This window comes from Neophocaena asiaeorientalis, unplaced genomic scaffold (genome assembly GCF_003031525.2).
Source record: "Neophocaena asiaeorientalis asiaeorientalis breed wild unplaced genomic scaffold, Neophocaena_asiaeorientalis_V1.1 scaffold150, whole genome shotgun sequence".
Classification (NCBI taxonomy): domain Eukaryota; kingdom Metazoa; phylum Chordata; class Mammalia; order Artiodactyla; family Phocoenidae; genus Neophocaena; species Neophocaena asiaeorientalis.
Window position 1 is genome coordinate 915,960 of NW_020176571.1, and position 23,309 is coordinate 939,268.

Sequence of the window (23,309 nt, forward strand, 5' to 3'; positions counted from 1 at the left end):
GCTTGGTGCTCTTCTCCTGGTGGCCTCCGGACTTGGGCTTGTCTGTTCTCCTGGCACCTTTTCATCTGTACCTTCTTCTTTTCCTTCTGCGCATCGGTTTCCCAGCCTTCAGCCCTGGCCTCTGCCCCTGTGGACAACCCCGGTGCCGCGTGACCGCATCCATCGCTTCTACGCTGGGGTCTCCAGCACGTGGTCCAGAGCGGAGCCCCGGCCTCCACACCCTGCAGCCCCGCTGGTGACTTCAGTCTGTATCGCTTCTGTCTTCAGACTTGAAGGACAGTTCCTTCCCCTCACCACCTCCCCCGCCCGGCTGCCCCCTCCCCAGCAAAACATGATTTTTCGGGCTCTGTCTGTCTGCCGTGCCCCCTCGGAACCATCTTCAGCCAGGCCTCATCCCGCTGCATGGGCCGTTCGCTCTCCGCTTCAGAAACGCTAGCCTCTCCCTGGTTGTCACAGCCTGAGCCTCAGCCCCCGCCCGTTCACGCTGCTTCCCCACCAGGAATGCTGGCGGTCTTCTTCCATCGTTGTCTGGGGCGGGGCGGGGAAAGACGGTAGTTTGTTAAGGACATACTGCCATCCCGGCACTGCGACAAGGCACTTTATCCGCACAGAGTAGGTGTGTAAATTCAGATATTCGTGGGGAGGGCGGCCCATTTCCACCGAGCCCTGGACGCCTGCAGAGCACGTCCTCCAGATGCCTCCTCCCTCTGTGGGAACATGTCTCCTTCCAACAGGGCCTTGAGCTCCCAAAACACTCTCCAGTGACTGAGCGCCAGCGCCGCGGCCTCTCCGGGTCTGTCACGTGGGCCCAGAGCCAGAGGGCGGGGTCCTCGTCACCTTCCCTCTGACCCTTTGGGGACCTGCCATCCACCTTCGCTAGCGTGGCCGCCCGGGGCCAACGTCCAGAATCCCGAGTGTTTGTTTGTATGGTTCCCACAGGAGGTAAGAGGGAAGGGCTCAGCCCGCTGCTTCAACGTAATTAGCGCTGTATTTTAACAACACTTTGACAACAATTGCTTCCCAACGATGCTGGGAATCAGCAGTGCAGACTCCCCGGTGCCGCCGTCAGGGTGAGGGATGGTGAGGCCCATGTGCCCTGGAAACAGTCTGCTCCGGCCCTCCCGCCCCCTCGCTCGGAGGCTGGCCCGGCTCAGGTTAGATGTACCCAAACCTTCTGAAAAGGCCCAGATACGGAGGCATCTTGGCGGGGAGAGGTGAGCTAGGAGCCGTTCCACCGACGGAGCGACTCAGACGCCCAGCCACCTCGGGGCTGGTCCTCCTCTGAGCCCTCTGTGCGCCGGCCCTTTCGGTTTCTGGGGTGAGTCTTACATCTCCCAGGCACCGGGACAAGCAGCTCCCACTTCCCGCCGTGGAGTCTGGAAGCTGCAGGAGGCCTGACACTCAAGGTTAGCCTGACCCCTAAAGGAACATGGCTTCGATCTCTGGACTCTGGGAATGAAACCAGCAGTTTGCTCATTCTTAGCAGTTAAACCATTTCCCCTTCATTTCTTGGTGCGGGGACATCTCCCAGGGACCGCTGTTGTCTGTTTTTAAGATGGAGCTAAGACGGACGGGTGATGGTGATAACCCACGTGGGCTGTCCCTCCACACACCTGGCCCAGTCCTGGGCCCCAGTCAGCTCAGGAAGCCGGGGGCTGGGGCTTGTGTTGGGGAGGTTCGCTGGGCTGGCACAGGTGCACTTTTATTAGCTGAGTCTGCACTTCAGACACCTGTGCTCCCTTCACTGGGTGGGTAACTCAGAGCTGCAGGTAAGACCCACGTCTCCCGGCGTATTTTCTTGCCTGTCTGCTTTTCTTCCAGGTCACATTTATCAGAAATGAAAGTGTGCTTAGCAGGACCCAGGGAACCTAACAAAGCTGCTCTGGTGAGAGGGGTGAGGGGCTGGGAAGAAACAGACCTCAAAGCCCCCCACCCCCCCCCACACATACATACACACACACACACACACACACACACACACACACACACACACACACACACCTCTGATGGGAGATGGAAAGGCGCTCAAAATCCCAAAGTCAGACCCTGCCCGGGAAGCACGGGATTGCAGAGCAGCTCCCAGCCAGGGCCCCACTGCCCCCAGGGCTCCCCTCTCCACCCAGGACTCGGTTTCTCTGCCCGCTCCCACCCCCCGCGCCTACTCACGCCAGCCTGGCCCCGCAGCTCTCTCCCTCGATGTCGCCTCCGGCCACGTTTTCCGTGTTGACAGACTCGGTCTCACTGGTGGGCATGCTCACTGCAGGGTCGGGTCCCAGGGATGCGGAGCGAGGCGCGGAGGCAAGAGGGGAGAGAACGGTTAGTCTGCAGCCCCCCGGCCGGGTCCCATGTCCTCGACTGACATGCCCGCTGCTCGTCTAGGGTGACCCTTGCCACCCAGGACACTCTAAGTGGGAGAGTGGGAGGAGACCCTTGGGAACACTGGCCTGAGTCCCTCCTCTACCCTCGACGCCCTGCCCTCGGACAAGCCGCACATGCTTTCCCATTTGCGTCTGCTCCTCGCTGTAAAAAGAATTGCTTTCATGACGGTATTTTATTTTTCTTATTTCTTTCCAACCCCCTCCCCATGCTAAGGGGCTTCATCCCCACACTTAGGGCCCAGCCTGTCTGCGGAAAGGGCTTCTCTAGGGGGTGAACCACTTGATGGATCTGGAGGAGGGTCTGTCCCTTGTCCTGAGTCCTGCATGCTGCGTCCTGAGGACAGAGCCTGAAATAGAGCTCAAAGGGAACAGCCATTTCCAGCATCCCACGCAGGACTCAGGTCAGCACCGCAGACACAGGAATGAGGAGTCTCCGTGTGGGACCCGCCAAACTACTGAGATGAGACGTGGCCTGAAGACAGACGGCAAGAAAACCACCTCCCCACGGCATCCTGATGTTTCCACGTCAACAGGCCAAGCTGGGACACAACCCGTCCAAGTCCACTGTGGCCGACCTGCCCATGCCGTCACCAGGCTCTTCCTGGATTTCCAGGGCAGCCAGAGCTCTCTAGCTTGGAGCCCAGTCTGGTGGCTTAGAAGAAGCCATTTCCTTTATTATTATCTTTTATTCCAAATAAAAGTTTATCTCAAAAGAATTCTTCTCCTCCTTTTTCATCTTCTATGGCCCTTTTAACACGACACACAAGGAGTTCCTTATTTTTCCCGCCCTTGTCCTTTAGAATGGCCGTCACATCCTCGGTCATGGCTCAGCCCTGCTTGCAGGTAAGCAGCCCTCATCTGGCGGGCAGGTCAGGAGCCCTCAGTGGCCACAGAACTTGCATGAGTGAGGGTGTGGCATCCAGTGACATGGGACCAGTGACAAGTGCCCCCGGGGGTGCCACAGCCCAAGAACTGATCACGCTGTTCGGATAATTCTACCGGTGGTACGGATGCTGCTGGATGTGGGGCATCCCCGGTTTCTTTTCTTGTGGATGAAGTCAAGTCAGGCAGGTGTGAGAGACTCATTCTGAGAACGTGGGAGGCACAGCCGGAAAGCCCACGGCTTCCCACATGCTGGACTGTCCTGTGTCCACCCTCGACTCGTTCTCCATAAACTTGGGTGAAAACAAATCCAGACATCATTTCAGGGAAGCCTGGTGCTGGATGGACTTTGGACATCGCCCAGCTTTCTCGTCACAGGACAGGGAAGTGAGGTTCAGGGAAGGGCCAGGTGCCCGGGTCACACAGTGGTTGGGGGCTCGGACCGGATCACAGGTGTCTTGGGCCCCCACCCCCTGCTCACCTCGATGGCCCCCGGATGAGATGGGATTCCTACAGCCGATCAGGCTCTGGGGGCATCACAGGTGCATGGGGAGCAGGCAGACGGTGGTGCTGGATTTCACAGCGTTTACAGGTGGCACCTTCAGAGACCTTAACCTTGGCCGGCGCTCTTCACGGGAAAGGCCCCAACAGGGCTCAGCCACTGCTGGTTGTCACGTCTGCTGACTTTATACATTTGAAGGGACAAGGAGGTGGTGGCTTTGGGTGGGACAGGCTATCCTCCCCTCGCACGCGCGCACGCACACCAGGGGAAGCGCGCTCCCGCCCTACCGTGGGCACCAGCACATAATTTACACGCACGGGGGCATGGGGGACGTCACAATGGGTTTCTGGGGGGCGATTAGACCAAGCGAACTCCCTTTCCTTCTAATCAAGCAAGCCCGCCGGGCGCTTCCTCTCACAGACAAGATATCAGAGTCGAAAACCAGGAGGAAGACGTGGACAGAGCTCAGGGTCAGCCTCAGGCAAAGAAAGAAACAGGGGACTTGGCGACCGCACAGAGGACGTTCCGCTAACCTCCAAAAACAAACTAAGAGATAGTAAAAATTGATAAATCAAAACAGGTAAGAACACAGAACAAAATAGGACCCAAACCCCAAATCACATGAATTAACAACACAAAATAAACAACGGATCCTGGGGAGAAGGTGTCACTCCCGCAGAAGCGTCTACACTGGCAGGTGGGTACTGATTTTGAGGAGACGGATACCCAGGAGGGTCCCAACTCATCCCTACTTGTTAGTGGGAATCCCGAAGATTTGGTCATGAGAGGAAAGGGTCAGGCTTGTTTTCACGCCACGTAAACAGCCATCTCCGAAGCACGCTTATCTTCACAGTTCAAAGCTTGAAGCAACATGGATGGACCTGGAGGGTGTTATGCCCAGTGAAATAAGTCAGAGAAAGACAAACACCGTATGACATCACCTATACGTGGAATCTAAAAAACAGAGCAAACTAGTGACTATGACAAAAAAGAAGCAGACCCACAGATACAGAGAACAAACTAGTGGTTACCTGTGGGGAAAGGGAAGGGGGGAGAGGGGAGATAGGGGGAGGGGGCTAACAGGTACCAACCACTATGCATAAAATAAATAAGCTACAAGGCTATATTGTACAGCACAGGGAATACAGCCAGTACTTTATAATAACTTTAAATGGAATATAGTCTATACAAATATTGAATCTCTATATTGGACACCTGAAACTAATATGATATTGTAAAGCAACTATACTTTAATAAAAAAATAAACTCGTTTAAAACAATGCTTCGCACACCAAAAAAACCCAAAACCAAAAACAACCAACACAAAGTTTGGAATAAATAGAAACTTTACAACCAGTAGCATCATTTGTTCACTTCTCAAAATTCCTACACGAAAACAGAGCTGAGAGCTAAAGCGTTGAAATGGATGACTTAGCAAATTTCCCTTCTAGAAAGACACGTGTCAGTTTAGAATGACAAGGGTCACTCAGGTGAGTGTCTCATCGTGAGGGGTCTTTGATTTGGCAGTGGGCGGGGTAACGGGCTGCCAGCCTCCAAGTCTGTCTGTCCACACAGACGCCTGAGGGGACAGTCCTGGCCGGCGGGGGCCCAGGTCACTGACCTGCTACACAAAAGCTCATCCAGCTTCTGGCTTTGGCATCGATACTGTCCCATCTTGTTTGACTTCAGAAATAGCTATGTGATCACTTTAAAAATACTAGAAAGAGCTTGATAAAAACACGGCCTTTCCCTCTATAACTGAACTTGACCAGGCCTGGCGAGTCACGCGGGCACAGGCGGCAGCCGCCCACGTGGAACGTGGTCGGAAGAGCCTCCAATCATGCCCTTGATGGTGGGCAGGAGTCTCTGGGGAGCTGCTCTTTGGGGTCAAGGTGTGGATTTAAAGGTTCCTTGCTTTAAATCACAGTTTATATCCACATATTAGTTCCTGTTACTTTGTGATAGCTTATCCCACAAGCACCTGATGGGGTGAAGATGGTCTGTGTTTCTATTTCTAAGGGGTTAGACAGAGGCCACAGCTGACTCGTTTAGGGACTTGTTACCCTAGAGATCGCCTTGGGTTCATCTTGGAAACTGAGAGTCCAGGCCGGCCGAGGCTGGGATTGCTAATGCTGGGCCCTATTCTTGGGGAGGCGGCAAGCCTGAGTCTCCCACTGGCCACTCAGATGACCGGTGGGTTGGAAACTGAGGCAGAAAGATGGCAGAGAATCCAGGGGCCAGGGCGCACCTTTCCTGTAAAGAAAGGCCTCTGAGGAATGAAATGTGCTGTTGAGTGGACTCAGGAAGGATGCTGAGGGGAGGCTGGTTTCCTGACTTTCTAACCTCACCGTTACCAGGGACTGTGGGTCAAATGTTGGGTCTCTGGGCTGTCCTGTCCCTCGGCTTCTGCTGAGCAGATTCCGAAAGAAAACGAGATTCTCATGAAAGAGTAATTAACAGCTACCACTGCAGGTGGTGGAAACATAATTACATTTTTAGGAACATCAGTGAGCCGTACGGACCCCATCTCGCCAAGAACGGATTCTCTCTCCAAACTTCCACTCCTGGGGGCAATTTGCTCGAACGGCGCTTAGTAGGACCACGTTTCTGCATCTCGAGGGAGGTGCCCAGTTCTCATCTCCCAGGAACTGATGACGTCCCAGGTCTGCTAGAGAGCAGTCACGTGGGTCCTGGGCGGGTTGGTTGTAATAAGCCACTTCCACCACAGGATGACCTCAGACTGGAAACTACACGAACCGTGCTGGGAGTTCACGGGACCCAAGCGGTCGTGGAGACTGGTGTCCTCTGGAGCACTGGGGCTCGCGAGCCCCCTGTGGGTTGACTCGTTACATCTGGGGACCCCCTGTATCACCAGCTACCGCCCTACCCTCTGCCTCAGACCTTCCTGTGCAACGGGACTGCCTAGACGGCCTCAGGGCGAAGCTCCAGGTGAGAGATCGAGGGGCGGACGTGGGCGGACGTGGGCAGGCCTGCGAGTCTGGAGTCTGGAGCCTTCCGTCACCATGCCAGCCTGCCTTTGTCTGTGGGCTGGGGCAGTAGGAGCGGCCGGCCTCTCCTGGGACTGGCTGAGAGCAGTGCCCAGACCTGAGCTGGGAGCCTCACCGTCGGGTGGAGGAATCCTCCAGGCGGCTCTTGGTGGAAGAGGCCTGGGGGCGCAGGGCCAGGCATCCCGGGGGTGTCAGGGGCCGGAGGAACTGAGGGCGTTTCTCAGCCAACCTGAACTTGCATTTCTCCAGGGCCGGCCCAACTGCCAATCCTGGGCGGGCCCGATGGCAGGATCTAGTCGCCAGCCTCCTACGAACTCACAGATGGAGCTAGAGAACTGACTTTGCCACTTACTTGGCCAGACACCCGTTTTATCATCTTTTTTGCATACAAGTGGTCTGATTAGTGTTCTTTTTCCGAAAGTACTAATCCAAGTTATGGTTAACAAGCGAAAGGAGTCCTCATTTCCTGCCTTGCTGACTCCAACCTGGAATCCCAAACCCCCGTAATCGGGCTCCATCCTGTCTGTTAGGGCCACATGTGTCCCCTCAAAATTCACAGGTTGAAATCCTGACCCCTGGAACCCCAGAGTGTGGCTGTGTTTGGAGCTGGCGGGTCTTTAAAGAGGTGATTGAATTAAAACGCCATCACAAGGGTGGGCCCTGATCCCTTATGATTGGTGCCCTTATCAGAAGAAGAAATCTGGACACAGGCATGCACGGCGGGGAGATGGGGATACACCCGTGGGGGTGGGGAAGAGGCCGTCTACACGCCAAGGACAGGCGTCCAGAGCCATCTCCCCTCAGGGCCTCAGAAGGAACCAGCCCTGCCGACACCTCGATCTCAGGCTTCCAGCCTCCAGAGCCGTGAGAAAATGAATGTCTGCTGTTCACGCTGCCTGGTCCGTGGTACTTGGTTACGGCGGCCCTCGCCGATGCACACGCTATCCCCCCACATCCCTGTGCCCATGATTGCTGCAGAACTCCAGCCCAGGTGGGGCTGCCCACCTCACGGCCACCTTCATCCCAGCCTCTGGGCTTTCCTACGAGGCCCCGTCCATCTCCCTTTCACCTATCCCGGGGGTCGGGGAGCTGCGGCCCTCGGGCCAGACCCAGACGGCCGCTACTTTTGTAAATGACATTTTGCTGGAGTAGGACTGTGTCGCTGGCGGGTGTCACCTATGGCTGCCTTCCCGTGGCCCGCGAGCCTTTTGGAGGGTGTGGGTGCTGCCCCCGCCTGAACCGTTCACATTTCCCCCATTCCAGTAGGGCGCCCTCCAGGACCTGCTGCCCCCGAGTCCCCTCTCTGAGCCCCCCAGAACTCTGGGGTCTGTGAGAATTTTCGGTAACAACCTGGGTGCAAGACCTAGTCCCAGCCCTCCCAGCCGGTATGTCTGGGTGAGTTATTTAACCCTCCTGAGCCCAGGTTTCCTCATCTGCAAAACAAAAGACAACGGTGCTATTTATGTCAAGGGCTTCTGAGAAGGGCTAAATGAAGTAATATTTGTAAAGTACCTGTAAAACGGAAAGTGCCATAAATACTTGCTAATATTACCAACAAATTTCCATTTGTTTTTCTTCTAGTTTGCTCTCATTTCACGTGTATTTCACATGTGTCTCCCTGACACAATTATAGCTTTCTCGAGGCCAGAGACTTCACATTAGAACTCTCTGGACTCCTTTCCAGGTCCTAGTGGTACTGGCTGTGGAATTACAGTAAACACTTGGCGTCTTCGTGGGGCTTCAGGGCTGCTCCGATGTGCTGGGTGGCTTTGGGGTCTGTCCTTCAGCCGCTCCTTCACCCGGTGCCCGGGAGGCTGACCTTTGCAAAGGGCCCGTGGGAGGCACCAGCAGGACGGCGCCGTCAAGGTCCGTTTGGGGGTGTCACCCTTGGCGCCTGCATTTTTATGAGCCTCTCCTTAAATTGCCCAGTTCTCAAGCCTCTGCTTGCTGTCAGGACCTGACCCACACACCTCTGGGTGCAGGCAAGGTGAACAGGACGAACCCATTGACAGGGAGAGGTCATCCCCAGAGCGGGGTGAGGGGACCTGGTCTCCATCTCCAAACACAGGAAGTCTTTTCTGCCTGCTCAGCAGGTTGGGTCTACGAGGACCAAAGGGGTGGAGGGTGAAGAGTCTGCCCGCGCGTTGGAAACGTCCCCACGACGGCCTGGTTGCCTTCAGGGGCCAGGAGATTCCCACTCGCCTCGTCCACTCACTGCCGCCCGGATCCGGCCCTGCTCGAGGCCCTCCTTCTCCACTGCTGACTCGGGAAGGTCCGCGGCCGGGTGACCCACGAGGGCCAGAGGGGACCCTGCCCCACAGCACACAAGTGAGGCCAGCGGACGGGCTCACACGGGACGATGCCTCCGCTCCTTCCGCTGAGCCGCCCTGCCCTCCAGATCCACCTTCTGAGGCCTGAACCCCATCAAAGGCGTTATCTAAGTCTTAATCTTAGAACTCTTCCAGAGTTTCTCAGGAGACCTGGGCTTGCTGGAGAGGCTGACTGTTCTTTAGAAGAGAGAGATGGTTTGAAACCCAGGGACCAGGGACCACTGTCTCCACAGCCAGAGGCCCGGAGGCGCTGGCAGGACATGGGATGCCCACGTCAGAAATGACTTCAAGGGGGGCCAACCTGGGTCGCCTGGGCCTTGCTGCCCCGACACCGCTCCCCTCAGGGTCCTGGCTCCTATGAGGCTCGCGCTGTGGGCTCAGTGGCCCAGGAAACCCAGAGGGGAGGAAAGGACACAGAAGTTCTGGTTTTCAAACGGTGTCACGGGGCAGCAGGGGGTGGGGGCAGGGCGGGACGCGGAACAGGCTTATCATGCGAGAAGGGGTGTGTGTGGTCCGTGAAGTGAGGAGGGGCAGGGGGCTGGCGGGGGACTTGGGCAGATTCAGGCAGCTCTACTACTTCTGCTGATCGCATTGCCGGAGAAACCCTTTACTGATGGTTCGCAAAGGAGGCGTGTAGATGGGGCATTTGCCTGATCTGGGAAGCAGAAAGGAGATGCAACCTATTTCTTCTTCCCACGATACTGCGGGAGACTGAGCCCCCGGCAGATGGGAGGTCAGCAGGGTGAGGACAGAGGGGCTGCTGGGCTGGCCGGGTGTGGGAGGGGACAGGAGACGGGCGGGGTGGGGGACAGGATGAGGGTGTGAGCAGGGAGAGCCCCTGGGATGCCTTCCAGCGCTGAGATTCTACCCCTGGATGCCTTCAAGGCAAAGATGACATTTTTCAGGATGCTGGCTCTGGGAAAGAAAAGCAGAGACCGGCGCGGAGAGATCAGCTGCCAGGGGCGGGGAGAGGCCGGGCGAAGTCCTCAGACGGTGGGCACTTTCCCCTTCGGCTGCCGGCTGCTCGGCGGAGAGGGAGAGGACCAGAGTCTGCAAAACGAGGACACGCTCCCTGGCCCAGCCCCCATGATGCCGGAGCACAGCGCTCGAAGAAAGGCAGGGCCAGCCGGGGCTCAGGATCTATAGAAAGCCGGGGTCACGTCAGCACCGCTTTCACATTTCCTTAGGGAACTAAGGCCCAGGGAAGGAAGGGCTTGTGCGAGGTCACGGAGCTCTGAGTAGGAGAGCTGAGCCCATGAACCAGGTCCCCCATCCCTCCACCCCCTTCCTGTCACCAGGTGTTTCGGGCCATAGGGGCTGCCTGGCAAAAGAGGAAGTGGGTGGTCTTCACAGCCAGACAGGCTTCGGTGTGGGACCAGGCTAAGCCTCCTACTGGCTGGCTTGTCTTGGGGAAATCATCTGAACCCCATCTTCCTCATCTAAAAAACCGAGACCTTAATACCGACCTTGGAGGGTTAAGTGAGGATTAAAGGTAATACAGGTCACAGGAGGTGCTCATCACTAATAATTCTCTGCGTGCGCAAGGCCCAGACGCTGGATGGATTTACTGGTGATGAAAAAGCAAAACGCGGGTCCAAGAGGAGGACCTCAGGACCACGTGTTTGCATCTAAAAGGTCACTTGCAGTCTGAGCACTGACTGGTGATGACGCATGTGTTCTCCGCCGCTCCCCAGGGTGGGCTGCAGTGACCACGTTCCCTTTGGGGCATCACCTCCAAGGTCGTCAGTGCTTCATGAATATTCATGATGTCCCTACCGTGTGCTAACAGTCACCTACCCTGACAGGGTCCCGGCCCTGGAAATGCTTAACAGCTTGTGAGAAGACAATTTGTAAAAACTGTGATTACTCATGAAAAAAAGATTTAAAAAGATTTAAGCATGACTGGACAAAAGAGCCCCTTTTGTGCCCCTTCAATTCTCCTTTTTAACCCTAAACTGAAGCCAGGACCCGCCGGAGCCTGTGTTCTGTCCTCTCCACCTGCTCTCTGCCATGCCAGAGAGGCTGAGCATGACTGGACAAAAGAGAGCTGCACTAAGCCCCCCTTTTGTGCCCCTTCAATTCTCCTTTTTAACCCTAAACTGAAGCCAGGACCCGCCGGAGCCTGTGTTCTGTCCTCTCCACCTGCTCTCTGCCATGCCAGAGAGGCTGGGACCACACCTGGTCACCACGGTGGTCCACCGAGCCCTACACTGGATGCTTCTGCTTGGTCAAGACGAAATCTCATGGGCCGTGGACCCTTTGGGGCTGGCACTGCTACAGAGGTCTGTAGCTCATCTGGAAAGAATTTTTCTTCTCTGAACCAGTGACACTAGTAGCAGAGTGATATGTGGCCTCAGTTCCAGTTTGGTTTTAAATAGATCTGGGGCTAAACATGTTTTTTAATATGCAACAATTGGCTTAGTCTAATGACAAATGTCATCCCCTGCCACTGTCAGAGAAGCACACCACTTCCATTAGGAGTAATGCTTCCTGGCCAGATTAAGGCATGGAAAACAACTGTTGGTCATCAACAATTCCCTTCAGTCGCACTGATCTGATTAAACTTAGCAACAGAAAGAGGAATTTACAAATTAGATGCTGTTCTCTATTTATTACCAAAATGGCTGCTTTCCACTCCATCCAGGAGCTACAGTTGAGATCTCATTAAGTCTCAGCTGGTGATAACATTTAGCCCATGAATCTCCATCTCTGCCAGTGAATGAAGTGAGCCTTACGCCAAAGACCACAGAACGGATGAAATCAAACCCCTGTCCCTTGGAAGGGAGTTGACCTTTTCAAGCCTTACATGTATTCAGCTTTCCGGTCCTACAGAAGCAGCTGGGAAGTTATTCTGGGTCCTCTCTTAACCTTTTCCCGACTGCCGTGCGAAGCTGGCTAGTTGACCTCGCTGAGAGAAAAATAAAATAAGGATACTTCCGGCAAGTCTCTGGATGTATTTGAAGAAGAACCGGGAGGAGAGGTGAGTACGTGAAGGCCGAGGAATAGAAAACACCATTTTCTCCCAGAAGTCAGAGAGCAGCGTTGACAGCCAAGAAACGGAAGATGAAAAATTAATTTGTGCGTCTGATTCATTATGTAGCCTCTGCGGGACCAGGTCTGGTCCTGTCTGGTTTTAGCCTGACACAGTCACAAGGCAGGTCCAGGTCATCTACCATTCCCAATGGCGGAACTTCAAAGACTTCCAGGCCAGGACCCCACTTTTCTCCATTAATTTCCACCCTTTTCCAACCAATATGCACGAACGGCCTATGTGCCAGACTCCGGACAGTGATGGGGATGCAAAGCTTCCTCCCTTCCCAGGTGCACAACCCAGCCCAGAAGGGGTAAGATGGATAAATAGGTACACTAGGTCACGCACATCAGCGCCGTGACACAGGTGTGGGATAGGAATTGTGGGAGCAAAAAGGAGGGGCGTGAGCGCGGGAGGGAAGGAGGGGAGGGGTGCCCGAGGAGGGCTGGGAGCAGGGCGGGTCCTCAGGCAGATGGCGGAGGTGGGCTCTCCAGGCGGGAGGGCAGGGTGGACCGGGCGCCGGAGGGTCTTCAGAAGGAGTAGCTCGCTTCCAGTGTTCAGGGGATCCCGCAGGACACCCAGAGCAGAAGCTAATGTGTGTCAACTTCCAACTAGAGACTCAAAACCCAGAGCTGGAAGGTGTCTGTGCGGCTGTCTGATCCGACCCCTCCTTTTACAAACAGGGAAACCGAGAGAGGCACGCTGCCCATCGGCTACTGGGCGGGGCCTGGAAGTCAGGTGCCCTGTCGTTCTCAGGCCCCTACTCGGTCTACAAAAACACAGCACGACTGCGCAGACCGGAAACCCTGGCCTCCAGGTAGGAGAGAAGGATGAGGGCCTTTCACCTCCTACTGCTGTGCTCGCAACTCTTCTGATCAAGGGGCGACTTAACGAATTGATAGAATCCGTCCATTAAGGGATTATGGAAATTAAAATTCACGGAAATGATTTTACACCACCTAAGAGGCTCAAAAAGAAGCTCCACAAGTCTTCCTGAAGCTTGGGGCCTTCTTGGTGAGAACATAGGATGCTTTGCCTGACGGTCAGCGACCAACCAGCTTCAGCTTCCCAGTCATCGCATCGTCGCGGAAGGAGCCGCGGGCAAGGGGGCTGGGACCCCCTACCGCCGGCCGTACTTTTCGCACCAAGAAGATGCTCACCCCCCCCAGGTGGTAGCACCGATCTTTTCCTCTGTCTCTACCGCACATAGCAGACATCACACCAAGCTTCTTGTCCTAGCTGGACCCACTGGCTGGAACAAGTATTAGTAAACACAATGAGACTCTACTTCTGAACGTTCCTGTCAGGAAAGGGGTCCTCAATTTCTTCCGGCCCGTGTGTGAGTGTACGTGCCTGGTGTGGGTACATGTGCTATTTTCAGAGAATTTTGTTAGCATGGTGTCTAGCCTGATACCGGATACCATTATCCTATCTCATGAGTCACTGAAATGAGATGTAAGGGTTGGGCCAGCTGATTTGAAGCTTGGAATTGGGAAGGTAAACAAAGGCTTTTCACCTTAAGGCCAACCTGTCAAGCATTTAATTAGGGCTTTTCACCTATCAGCAAGTTGTTGAAAACAGATCTATTATCTCACCCCAGGAGCAGAGGCACAGACAAGTCCCAGGGCAGCTGTAATGGTTCTTTAATAGCTTGTGGCCTGTATTTTTGTTTTCTCTTGACCTCTAGTCTCGGAGGGCTCGTGTGCCTGCATCAGACGTATTCTGAAGCCCTCTGAACAGGACTTAGGGTCTGTTAGTCAAAACCAGCATTGTGCTTGGCAAGTCATTTTTAGAACATGTATTTAGGAACCATCAAAAGCTCCTCTGTCCAGACATTTAAAAATATCTTAATATCCTTACTTTTTTGTAAAAAAAAAAGCCTAACACTGAAAAACCTTATCGAAATTCAAATGTATATTTTTGGAGAGGATAAACCTTTCTCACAGCTCTGTCTAGTGAGTTTCCCCTGCAGACCTCTTTGCAGGGGGTAAATGTGGACAGTCTGATGAACTCATATGAATTAAGTCTAAATTGCAAAAAATGTATATTTTCATGAAGCTGAGTAAACGGCTTTCTTTCTCGTCCTAGCCTACTACCTGGATGTCACTGGGAACAGGACATTCTACTGATGCCCTGATGACCTCTACAGGACACTGTCCACTCGGGGACCGCATGCTGAGAACAGGGTCTTAAGGGCAAACACAGTTTTCTTGCTTATCCTCTCCTTTGAGGAGGGGTGTGCTGACCGTCAACCCGGTGTGGATCCAGACCAGGGGCAGGAGGAGGGAAGTCTACGGTCTTTGCGGTGAAGTCCAAGTACAGGCTTAAAGTCGGGGGGTCTGGACACGAGCAAAACTGCTTGCCGTGCTCTGGGAGGGCCTGCCTGGTTCCGGCTGGGCTACCTCTGAGCGCGTTGTGTGATCTGTCCTGAGACAGTGTTGAAACCTACATGTCTGTTTAGAGGAAGTGGATCTGTAAGCACGGTGAACAAGAGGAAAACCTACCCTTGTCTGTCTTCAGAAATGAGCCAGGCTTGCAGGAAGCAGACCCATGACAGCCAGTGCCCACCCCCATGTCCCCACACTCACAGGGGACCACGCGTTTCCCCGCGGCGGCCGGATTCTGTGGTTTCTGATCCCGATGGAGCCACGCACTTGGCTACAGCAGGAATCCGGGGTCTCGCACAGGGGTACAGAAAGATCATTGCGATGGACTGAACGTGTGTGTCCCCCTAAATGCATGAGTTGAAACCCTAATCCCAGTGTGATGGTATTTGGAGGTGGGGCCTTAGGGAGGCGATTAGGGTATGAGGGTGGAGCCCTTCTGAGTGGGATTCGTGCCTTAGAAGAAGAGGCCAGAGCACTAGGCAGGCGTCCGTGGAGGAAGCGGACCATCCGTGAGCCGGGCAGAGGGCCTCCCAAGAACGTGGCCATGCTGGGCCCCGATCACGGACGTCCGGCCTCCAGAGCCGTGGAAGCCAATGTCTGTTGTCTAAGTCCCTGTCTGTGGAGATGTGTCACAGCAGCCCCATGAGGGCAGAAGCAACACCTAACGTGGCCCCCGCCGCCAGCTGTCTTTCTCCCCACTGCCTCTGCCCAGCCTCACTCCGTCACTCGCCTCCTGTGTGAGAGTCCATCCACCCACTGCGGGACCACCCTCCTCGGGGCAGCTCCCCGAGGGCAGGGCTCTGCTGCTCCCGCCCCAGCCCTGCCCCTCGAACCACGAGGCCCAAACACAAGGTGCCACCAGCCCGGGGTTACGGCAGGTACGATCGCTGCTTAAGACGATGGGGTCTTTCCTGTCCCGCGGAAGCACACAGCTCTCCTGCAGCACTGCAGCTGCCACAGAGGCCTGGGCACGTCTGTCTGATGAAGTGACCCAGAAGGACGGAGCCCTCACAGCCCTGTGTTTGGGGCTGCTACTCAACTCTTATTACTACTACTCAGTAGTACTGAGTACCGCTACTCAGATGAGGGGAAGCCACTGGGATTCTACCCAGGGCACCTTTCAGGGTAGTCATGGATAGAGACAGCACGGGGCAAAGGGCTCCCACAGCCAAGCAGACGCGACAAACCAGCTCCCGGGGGTCCCTTGGGGGCGGGCTGTGCTGCATCCCTAGGTCAAGAACAGCCCGAGCTGTGCATCCCCAAGACGCCTGGGCCCTGCCGGCCCCGGTCCCTTCCTTGTGGACGCCGGCCATCAGCGGAGGGCCATCTTTCCCGCCGTGACTCCCACTTCAGGCTGTGTCAGCCCCTGGAACCCCTGGGTCCCCCTGCTTCCAGCCCCCCGAGCCCCAGCCAACTGTTCACAAAAGGAGCTGGGTGACCTTCCCACAGTGAACTTGTCCCCCTGCTCAGATCCCTTTGGTGGCTCTGCTGAACCCACAGGAGAAAGTCCACACCTGAGGCCGTTTGGGACCAGTCTCAGCCCCGCTTCCGGATTGACCTTCGGTTTCACCCCAAAACCCGAGACTGAAGTCCTTCCCCCTCCCCTCCCCCCCTTACTTGTTCTGCACTTTACATCTACAGCTGCTTTCTCATCCCTTTGGCCTCGAGAGCCGCTACCAATCTGTGGGCAGCAGAGACGTGGCTGCGTGTCCACCACGCCCCCTCCCCCGGCTGCCCCCGGTCACCTAGACTGTGTCCATTCCCCCCGCCCCCCACCCCGGAAGCTATGGGGGCTGTAAACTGTTCTGGCCAGTGGCAGGCGATGCCCACTCTCCCAGGCCTGGCTTTTACATCCTCCCCAGGGCCCTCCAAGCGCCCTCTGCCTCCCTCCTCTCCTGCCCAGACGCAGGGGATCCGCAGAACCTCTGAGGCCGGGGGGAGGTGAACTTCCCTCCTGCCAACTCGACCCACATGGAACCAGGAGCAGGAAGCACCCTTCACCTTACCAAGCGGCTGAGACTTTCTTACTACAGCACTTAGCCCACCTGACTGGCACGGCCGCGCCCCAGCCCTGGCTCATCCCCCTCTACTCCCCACGTCAGCAGGCGACAGAGGTGGGAGCTGTCACCCTCTCCTCCACGGACAGCCTCTGACAGAAACCGTGTCTTGATGCAACAGGGGCTTTTCTCTCGGGCTGAGCCCCGGTCATCAGGGGGTGGCTCGGAGGGAGATGCAGGCCGATTCACCCCTCAGCGCCTCCACGGAGCTACCTTCAGCCCCCAGGTGTGTCCATCTGTTTGCAAAGCTTTACAAGAAAATCACAGCAGCGCTCTACTGGGTGGCTACCTGGGCGGGCTGAGTGGGCGGATCCATTTGCCAGTGGGTTTGGTGGCCTCAGGGAGGTGACATGAGCCCCCATGGTGAGGCTGTTGCTGGTTGGAGACCGCCCCCCCCGGCCATCGTGCCAGGATCCTGGGACCGTCAGAGGTTCCGCCGAGGTGACCCTGCGGCCACATGACCCCGCGGCACTGAAGGTGGTTACATCACATTCCTCCAGGTGCACATGCCAGGGCAGGACAGGGGCTGGTCGCTGCCCTGGAGCACCCCTCCCTGCAGCCTCCTGGCTGACCAACACCCTCCTCTGACCAAGTTCAAGGAGTCCCGAACCGAAGGAAACTCCGACGGGTGGTGCCACTGATGTGCCCCCTTTCCAAGCACAGCTGCCCTTAGACCACTCCAGGCGGGCGGCTTCTGACCTCAGCGAACCTTCTTCTGCCTGAACAAGATGTTGCCATGACTCCCTCTCACGCTCCACACACAGTCCTTACAATCATAAAGCTCATCTCTCCCTGCTTTTGAAATCACACTCAGGGCCCTTTAGGGTAATGTTTAAGATCAGATTTTCCACCCCCCGCCCAGCCCTCCTTCCCTCTGTCCACCGCGCTCTGTGCGTTAGACCGAGGGTGTTACAGATGCTACGACGAAGGGGTTAGAGGGACCTCTTCCAGCCGCTTCTGGCCGGAGAGGCAGGAGGGTCCCTGCACCACCAAGGGCGGGGCTGAGGAGGGGTCCGGGCAGTGCTGGACTCAGGCCCACATCCCCGAGGGCGGGGGCAGCGTACTGCGGGATACGACACGTTACCTTCTCTGAGCCCAGCTCCCCGTCTACAAAGGGGGCGTCAGTGCCCACGGGAGATAATCCCGGGGAGGACGCAACGAGACTGTCCCTGTCCTGTGCCCTGTCCGCCTCGGCGCTCTAGCCCAGGAGAGCCTGCACACGCCGACCCTTGCCCACTGTCCAACCTCGGGATCCAAAGAGCAGCTCCACACCAGCGGTGGAAGAACGACGCCCTCGAGGAGAGCACACGAATGAGAAGGTCTCGCCCTTGCTCCACTGGCTGCCAGCTTTCCCTTTTACTGTGTGGCTTTCACACCCTCCTTCCTTCCAGAAGCTACTCCACCATCCAAGGAAGATGGCTGTGGTCTCCACAGCCGGCTGGCAAGCTCCCCCAGAGCTGGTTTTGCTTTAAGAAGCGTAGGACGGCTTGCCTAGGCTGGGAAGGGACACCTGCTTCTCACCGTATGCGCGATGTGGCCCTCGGGGGCCCCTCCACTGCACCCAGGCTGGGACACTGGTGTCTACAAAGTCATGGGCCTGACAGCAGAACAGCCAGACTGCTCCACGGCGGACGGGCTGTCTGTGGAGATACCACCCCCGCCGGGGTCCTGTTCTGACCCGATTCCCGAGTGAGGGTCTGAATACAACATGGGTGTCTGGGATCCGCCCAGGGGAGTTATTCCCAGCAGCCCAGAAGAACCCATGAAACAGCTTCACTGCAGGGCCCCCAGGCACTCGTCTCTGCGCTGCCTCTGAGCCCCGACGGCCCTCATCACCAGCCCAGGCGAGCTGTTCCCCACCTGATCTCTGCGGCGGTTTCCAGCACTGACGTTTTAGGGCTTGATTAGGACGAGCTAAAGGTGATGCGCGGGGCAGCAGAGGTGTCTGCTCTCCCGCAGGGTGTGGGGTTAGGACGGCCTCCAACATGATAACTTTGGGTCCAAAGTAAGAAGCGAGTTGGGAAAAAAGCCGTTGCTAGTGTCTTTCTCACGCCGTCTGACCGGGTGCTGGTGGGACGCTGTCTCAGGACTCCAGGCATGTGGCAGCCATGACCACGAGGAAGTCCAAGGAAAACTGACTGTACTGATTAAATTGTAGAGGAAAAGAAAAAGCTCAAATAATGATGTACGTGCCCTTGACACGTATACCGTGTAGACCAGTGATGTTCAGATCACTGCTCTCGAGCCCCACAGGACCCTCCGTGGGCAACCTACTGCTCTCGGAGGCCCTCAAATCTCCGTGCGTCAATAACATGCAACCCCAGGCGCCGCAGGGCGGCGGTGGCCACGCGGCTCTGCTGGCGAACGCTGATTGCGGAGGGGCTCCTGCGAACAGAACTGAATACGCTGGATAAATACTTAACCTGCTTATAACTCAAGTGCTTTGGTTCCACGGTCTGTCTTTCCCAGGTTCCCAGGACTGGGGCTGCACTGAAATGGTCTTAACGACACGAGAGAGAGTCCCATATGCACGGATACTTAATCCACGCATTCTTTGGTCTTGAGGAGGAGAAAGAAAGAAGGGAAGAAATTCCCGTTCCACGGGGGCAGGGATTTTTGAGGACTTTGTGCAGCGCTATATCCTCAGGGCCAGAAACAGTGCCAGACACAGAGCAGACCTTTAATTGCTTGATGGACGGATGGGTGGGTGGAAGGATGAATGAACTGAGTGTACTTTAACGTATTTTTTATATAATTTACCGGCCAACTCATTGACTCTAATTACTTAGAGAAACACCTCAAACGATGCCCTCTCTCTGCTGCCTTCCCGAGCCCTGTTCTTTCTACGGCCACAGTGGTATCTGTAGCTCTTCCTCGATAAATGAATAACTGGGCTCCCCGTGGGTGAGCTCAGCTACCACGTAATGACGTGTCACTGAACTGTGTCCGCACTGGAGCCACCCTGTGTCACCAGCGCCCGACAGCTGGCATTTCCTAAGTGCCGATGGGGCTCCTGCCTGGGGCACAAGCACGAGTGTCCAGAGCCATTGGTCAAGAGTGATAATACCCTTTTCCCTCTTTTCTCAAAAGACGACTTAATTTTTGAGCTGAAGACAACTGGCAAATACACTGTATTGTAATCTTTTAGCAATTTCAAAGGCAAAGACACTACTTTGATAGAAACGCATACCATTAGTAGCGGCATTTCTTCCCTTGTATTTGTTTCAAAGGGCAAACTACAAAGTTCTGAAGATCAGAATATAGTTTCTGAGCCGCGGGCCTACCTTTTCTGTGGATCTATTAAGCGGCCAGTCCCTTAACGAGCCCGTCTCGTCCACTCTGCTCTTCTTTTTTTGGTTTGTTTATTTTTGCGGTACGCGGGCCTCTCACTGTTGTGGCCTCTCCCGTTGCGGAGCACAGGCTCTGGACACGCAGGCCCAGTGGCCACGGCTCACGGGCCCAGCCGCTCCGCGGCATGTGGGATCTTCCCAGACCGGGGCACGAACCTGCGTCCCCTGCATCGGCAGGCGGACTCTCAACCACTGCGCCACCAGGGAAGCCCCACCCTGCTCTTGACCGGACTTCCCTGCCGCCCCAGGCTCTGGACAGGCCTCCTGGCTCCATACCCAAGCATCTCTCATTCAGTTCCTCACGTGCCTCTATTTTATCCTGTCTTGTTTTCTTAGATGCCCAGTCCCTGGCCCCCTCCTCCTAGAACCGGCCCACCACCATTTCCACGACGGAAGGCGGCAGGCTCCGTTCCGTCCTCTGAGGCCAAGGCTGAGGATGAGAAGCAGACCCCAGGCTCCTCCAGCCACCAGGGACGAGCGCGGGGGAGGGACGCCAGGCTTCAGGCTGACTTCATCCTCATAAGGGCTCATGAGAACGCTAGCAGAGACTCTGTCCACCGGGGCGGGCGGTACACTGTGCTCTTCCCAGAGCTCGGGCAGAAAGAGGGGGCAGATGGGCCTCGTCCACTCGATCCGCTCCAGCAGCAAAGAATTCTCCATCAGGGCAGGACGGGGAAGCAGCACACCTGCCCTCAGAAGAGAGCAGGATAACTGTGTCTCTGTGGAGGGCCACCGAGTGCCGCGCGGGCAGTGGACACACAAGTTTCTACGAACATGTAAGAGACACGCTTCTACCATCCGTGGTGAGCTGGGCTCCACCGTGACCAGGGTGCAGACCGGAGCCCACAACCCGCTCCTGTGCTTCGCAGCAGGTGTCGACGAGGCTCCCAGGCTAGCTCACTATTCACACACGGCTGGGTGCCGTGGACCATCCCCCATCCACGATCCGTCAGCAGCGGAATGGACGCTGCCGGCGTCTTTCCGGGAAGATTCTCAGCAGCATCGCTGCTCACTGTTTTAATCCACCTAAGGCCTTGGCGTCCAACTTGCGAAAACGCCTTAGCAGAGCGCGAAGGCCTCCTTGTTACCAGTCCCTGGCTGCGTGTGTGTTTTAATTTTGTGTTCATTCCTTGAGCAGAGTTATCGGAAAGCAAGTCGTGGAAGGCTGCATTCAATCCGTCTCTGAAACGATGGAGGCGGGCCTGCTCTCATCCAAGTCGTCTTCCTTCTCTCTCCACCTGCTCCCCCTCCTAAATTCCCACTTAAGAGTTCAGGTATCAACAAGCAGGGACACGCAGAACCTGGCCAGGGGGCATGAACACAACCGGCAGAATCTACGCCCACGCACGAGGCCACTGTGTCCGCACGTGCGTCGGGATACACGTGCCCACACGCGTCCTGCGCCCTCCTGGCCTCTGTCAGGACACAGCGATGGACACCCTGCTTCCCCGTCAGCCCCCGGAGCCTCAGTGGGTCTCTCTCCTCTCTCTGGGCCTGGGAGCCTTTCTAGCTTCCCCCGCTTATCTGACTGACCCCGCTCAGCAAGCATCTCGGCTATTTAACCTGCTTGGTTCCTTGGTCAGAAACGTCCCGATTCAAATGTGCGCAACCCAAGGAGGGGGGCCCGCAGGAGGAGAACAGAGGGGTTGGGGTCAGTTTCTAAAACCTAAAGCTATTCTACCAGTTTCCCCAACCTCCCATTTAGCACCTTCCCAGATCTTTGAATCTAGCCTCCTCGAGAGAACCTTGGGCTCTTTTCCCCCGAGAAAGCACAGTGGTCCTTGGAAGGGGAGCGGGGGGGCCTGCTTTCCGGTGGTTGTGGGGGAGATGGTCCCGTCTGAATAAGCCTGGAGCAGGACTCCTGCCCCGGCCCAGGGAGCCGGAGCTGGGAGGAGGATGTCGGATTTAAAACCAAGAGCCCGACTGAGCAGTTTCCCCCGTCCCGGGACCAGAGGCTCTAGGATGACTATAGCGGGCTTTGCTCCACACGTGGCACTGATTTCTGAGAGCAGAGAAGGACGGCCACCCACCAGACCGGTGTGGCTACAGGGGCCGCACCGTCAGGACGGGGGGAAGCCCCCCGCCTCGCCCAGACCCCAGCCCCAGACGGGGAGGCCGCTCACTGTTTCGGGGTTTCTCCTCGTCCAAGCCCTCGTCCTCGTTCTCGGGGTCGATGTCCTCCGCCTGCGTGATCCAGTCCAGGTAGCCCTTCAGGTCCTCTTCCAGCTGCTGCTTCTCCCGCAGCTTCTGGAAGTCGCCCCGGGCCTTGGCCTTCTCCCTCTCTTTGGAAAACTCTCTGGCGAGAGGGCGGAGGGACAAGAAGAACAAAGCATTAATTGCTTCGCTTTGGAAGCCAAGGGCCACACCTGCACTGCACAGACCGCTCCCCCTGCCCCGGGTCTGATCTGCTCTCGCGAAAGAGGGTGGAGTCACTGGGGCGGGGCGCTGCCTGACTCGGGACACGACTGTGGGGTGGACCATGTCCACTGCCCTTCCTCCTGGGCCACGATGGCAAGCTCTGCCTCTTCATGACAAACGTTCTCCAGTGACCTGGAAAGGCCTTCCGAGCAGTAACCGGGCGGGACCCCCGCCATAGCCCCGGGAGACAAGGACCTAGGGTCGCGCTGAAGCCCAGTCCCTGCACTGGCTCTGCCAGCCCTGATGCCTCCTCGGTGGCTCAAAATCAGCCACGGTGGGGATACGTACACCGCTGAAATCGTCAAATGTTACAAACCAGGGCTTTTCCCTGCAAAGAGCCAGTCGTTAATGTTTACCAGGACACCACTGATGTCAGGCCCAGGAGACCTCACCTCCTCACCCCCCACCTCTCATTTCTAGGGTTCGTTCTGCCCCGTTCAGCAAGCCTGGAGGGTTTTCTAATCTAGAGAATGTCCTTTCCCACATGGAGGGAGACAGAAGAGGATTCCAGACACAGGAAAATGTCCTGGGGGGTGCCCTTCGGGTTAAAAAGGAAATCTAATCAGAACAGAAAAATACATAAAATCAAGATGATATAAAAGTTAAATGAGGTGTTCAGTCTAAAGCAATGATGAGTAGAAACTAAAATTAAGCCGGGATTTGCTGGAAGAAGAGCTTATTGAACAATTTTGGAGAGTGTCTGTTTCTTTCCTATTTTCTATGATTCTGTCCTTATTTTCTCTCTGACCTTGAATTCACTTTCTGAGCCAGGAGGGACCTGGCAGCCAAGAGCGGAGTCAGGGAGGCTGCTTCTCACTCTCAAAGCAAGTCTGTGCCTTTTCTTCCGAAACAGATAGGAGCAGACTGCCTCTGACCTCCAGTCTCTGGGAAATGGGGCTCCTGGTGTGTGTGTGTGTTTGTGTGTGTGTGTGTGTGTGTGTGTGTGCGTGTTGGGGGGCATTCTTG

General features: G+C 56.1%; 1 protein-coding gene across 2 annotated transcripts in view; it reads right to left on the reverse strand.

The window, feature by feature from the left end:
* The window catches only part of CACNA1C (calcium voltage-gated channel subunit alpha1 C), a 420,733-nt gene that overhangs the window by 109,405 nt on the left and 288,019 nt on the right, over nt 1–23,309 (reverse strand). For both annotated transcript variants that reach the window (XM_024733016.1, XM_024733015.1), the window contains exons 8-9: nt 22,049–22,221; nt 2,167–2,257 (exon numbers count right to left, since the gene is read on the reverse strand). In XM_024733016.1, the coding sequence (XP_024588784.1) occupies nt 2,167–2,257; nt 22,049–22,221 (264 nt within the window). The remainder of the gene's footprint in view (nt 1–2,166; nt 2,258–22,048; nt 22,222–23,309) is intronic.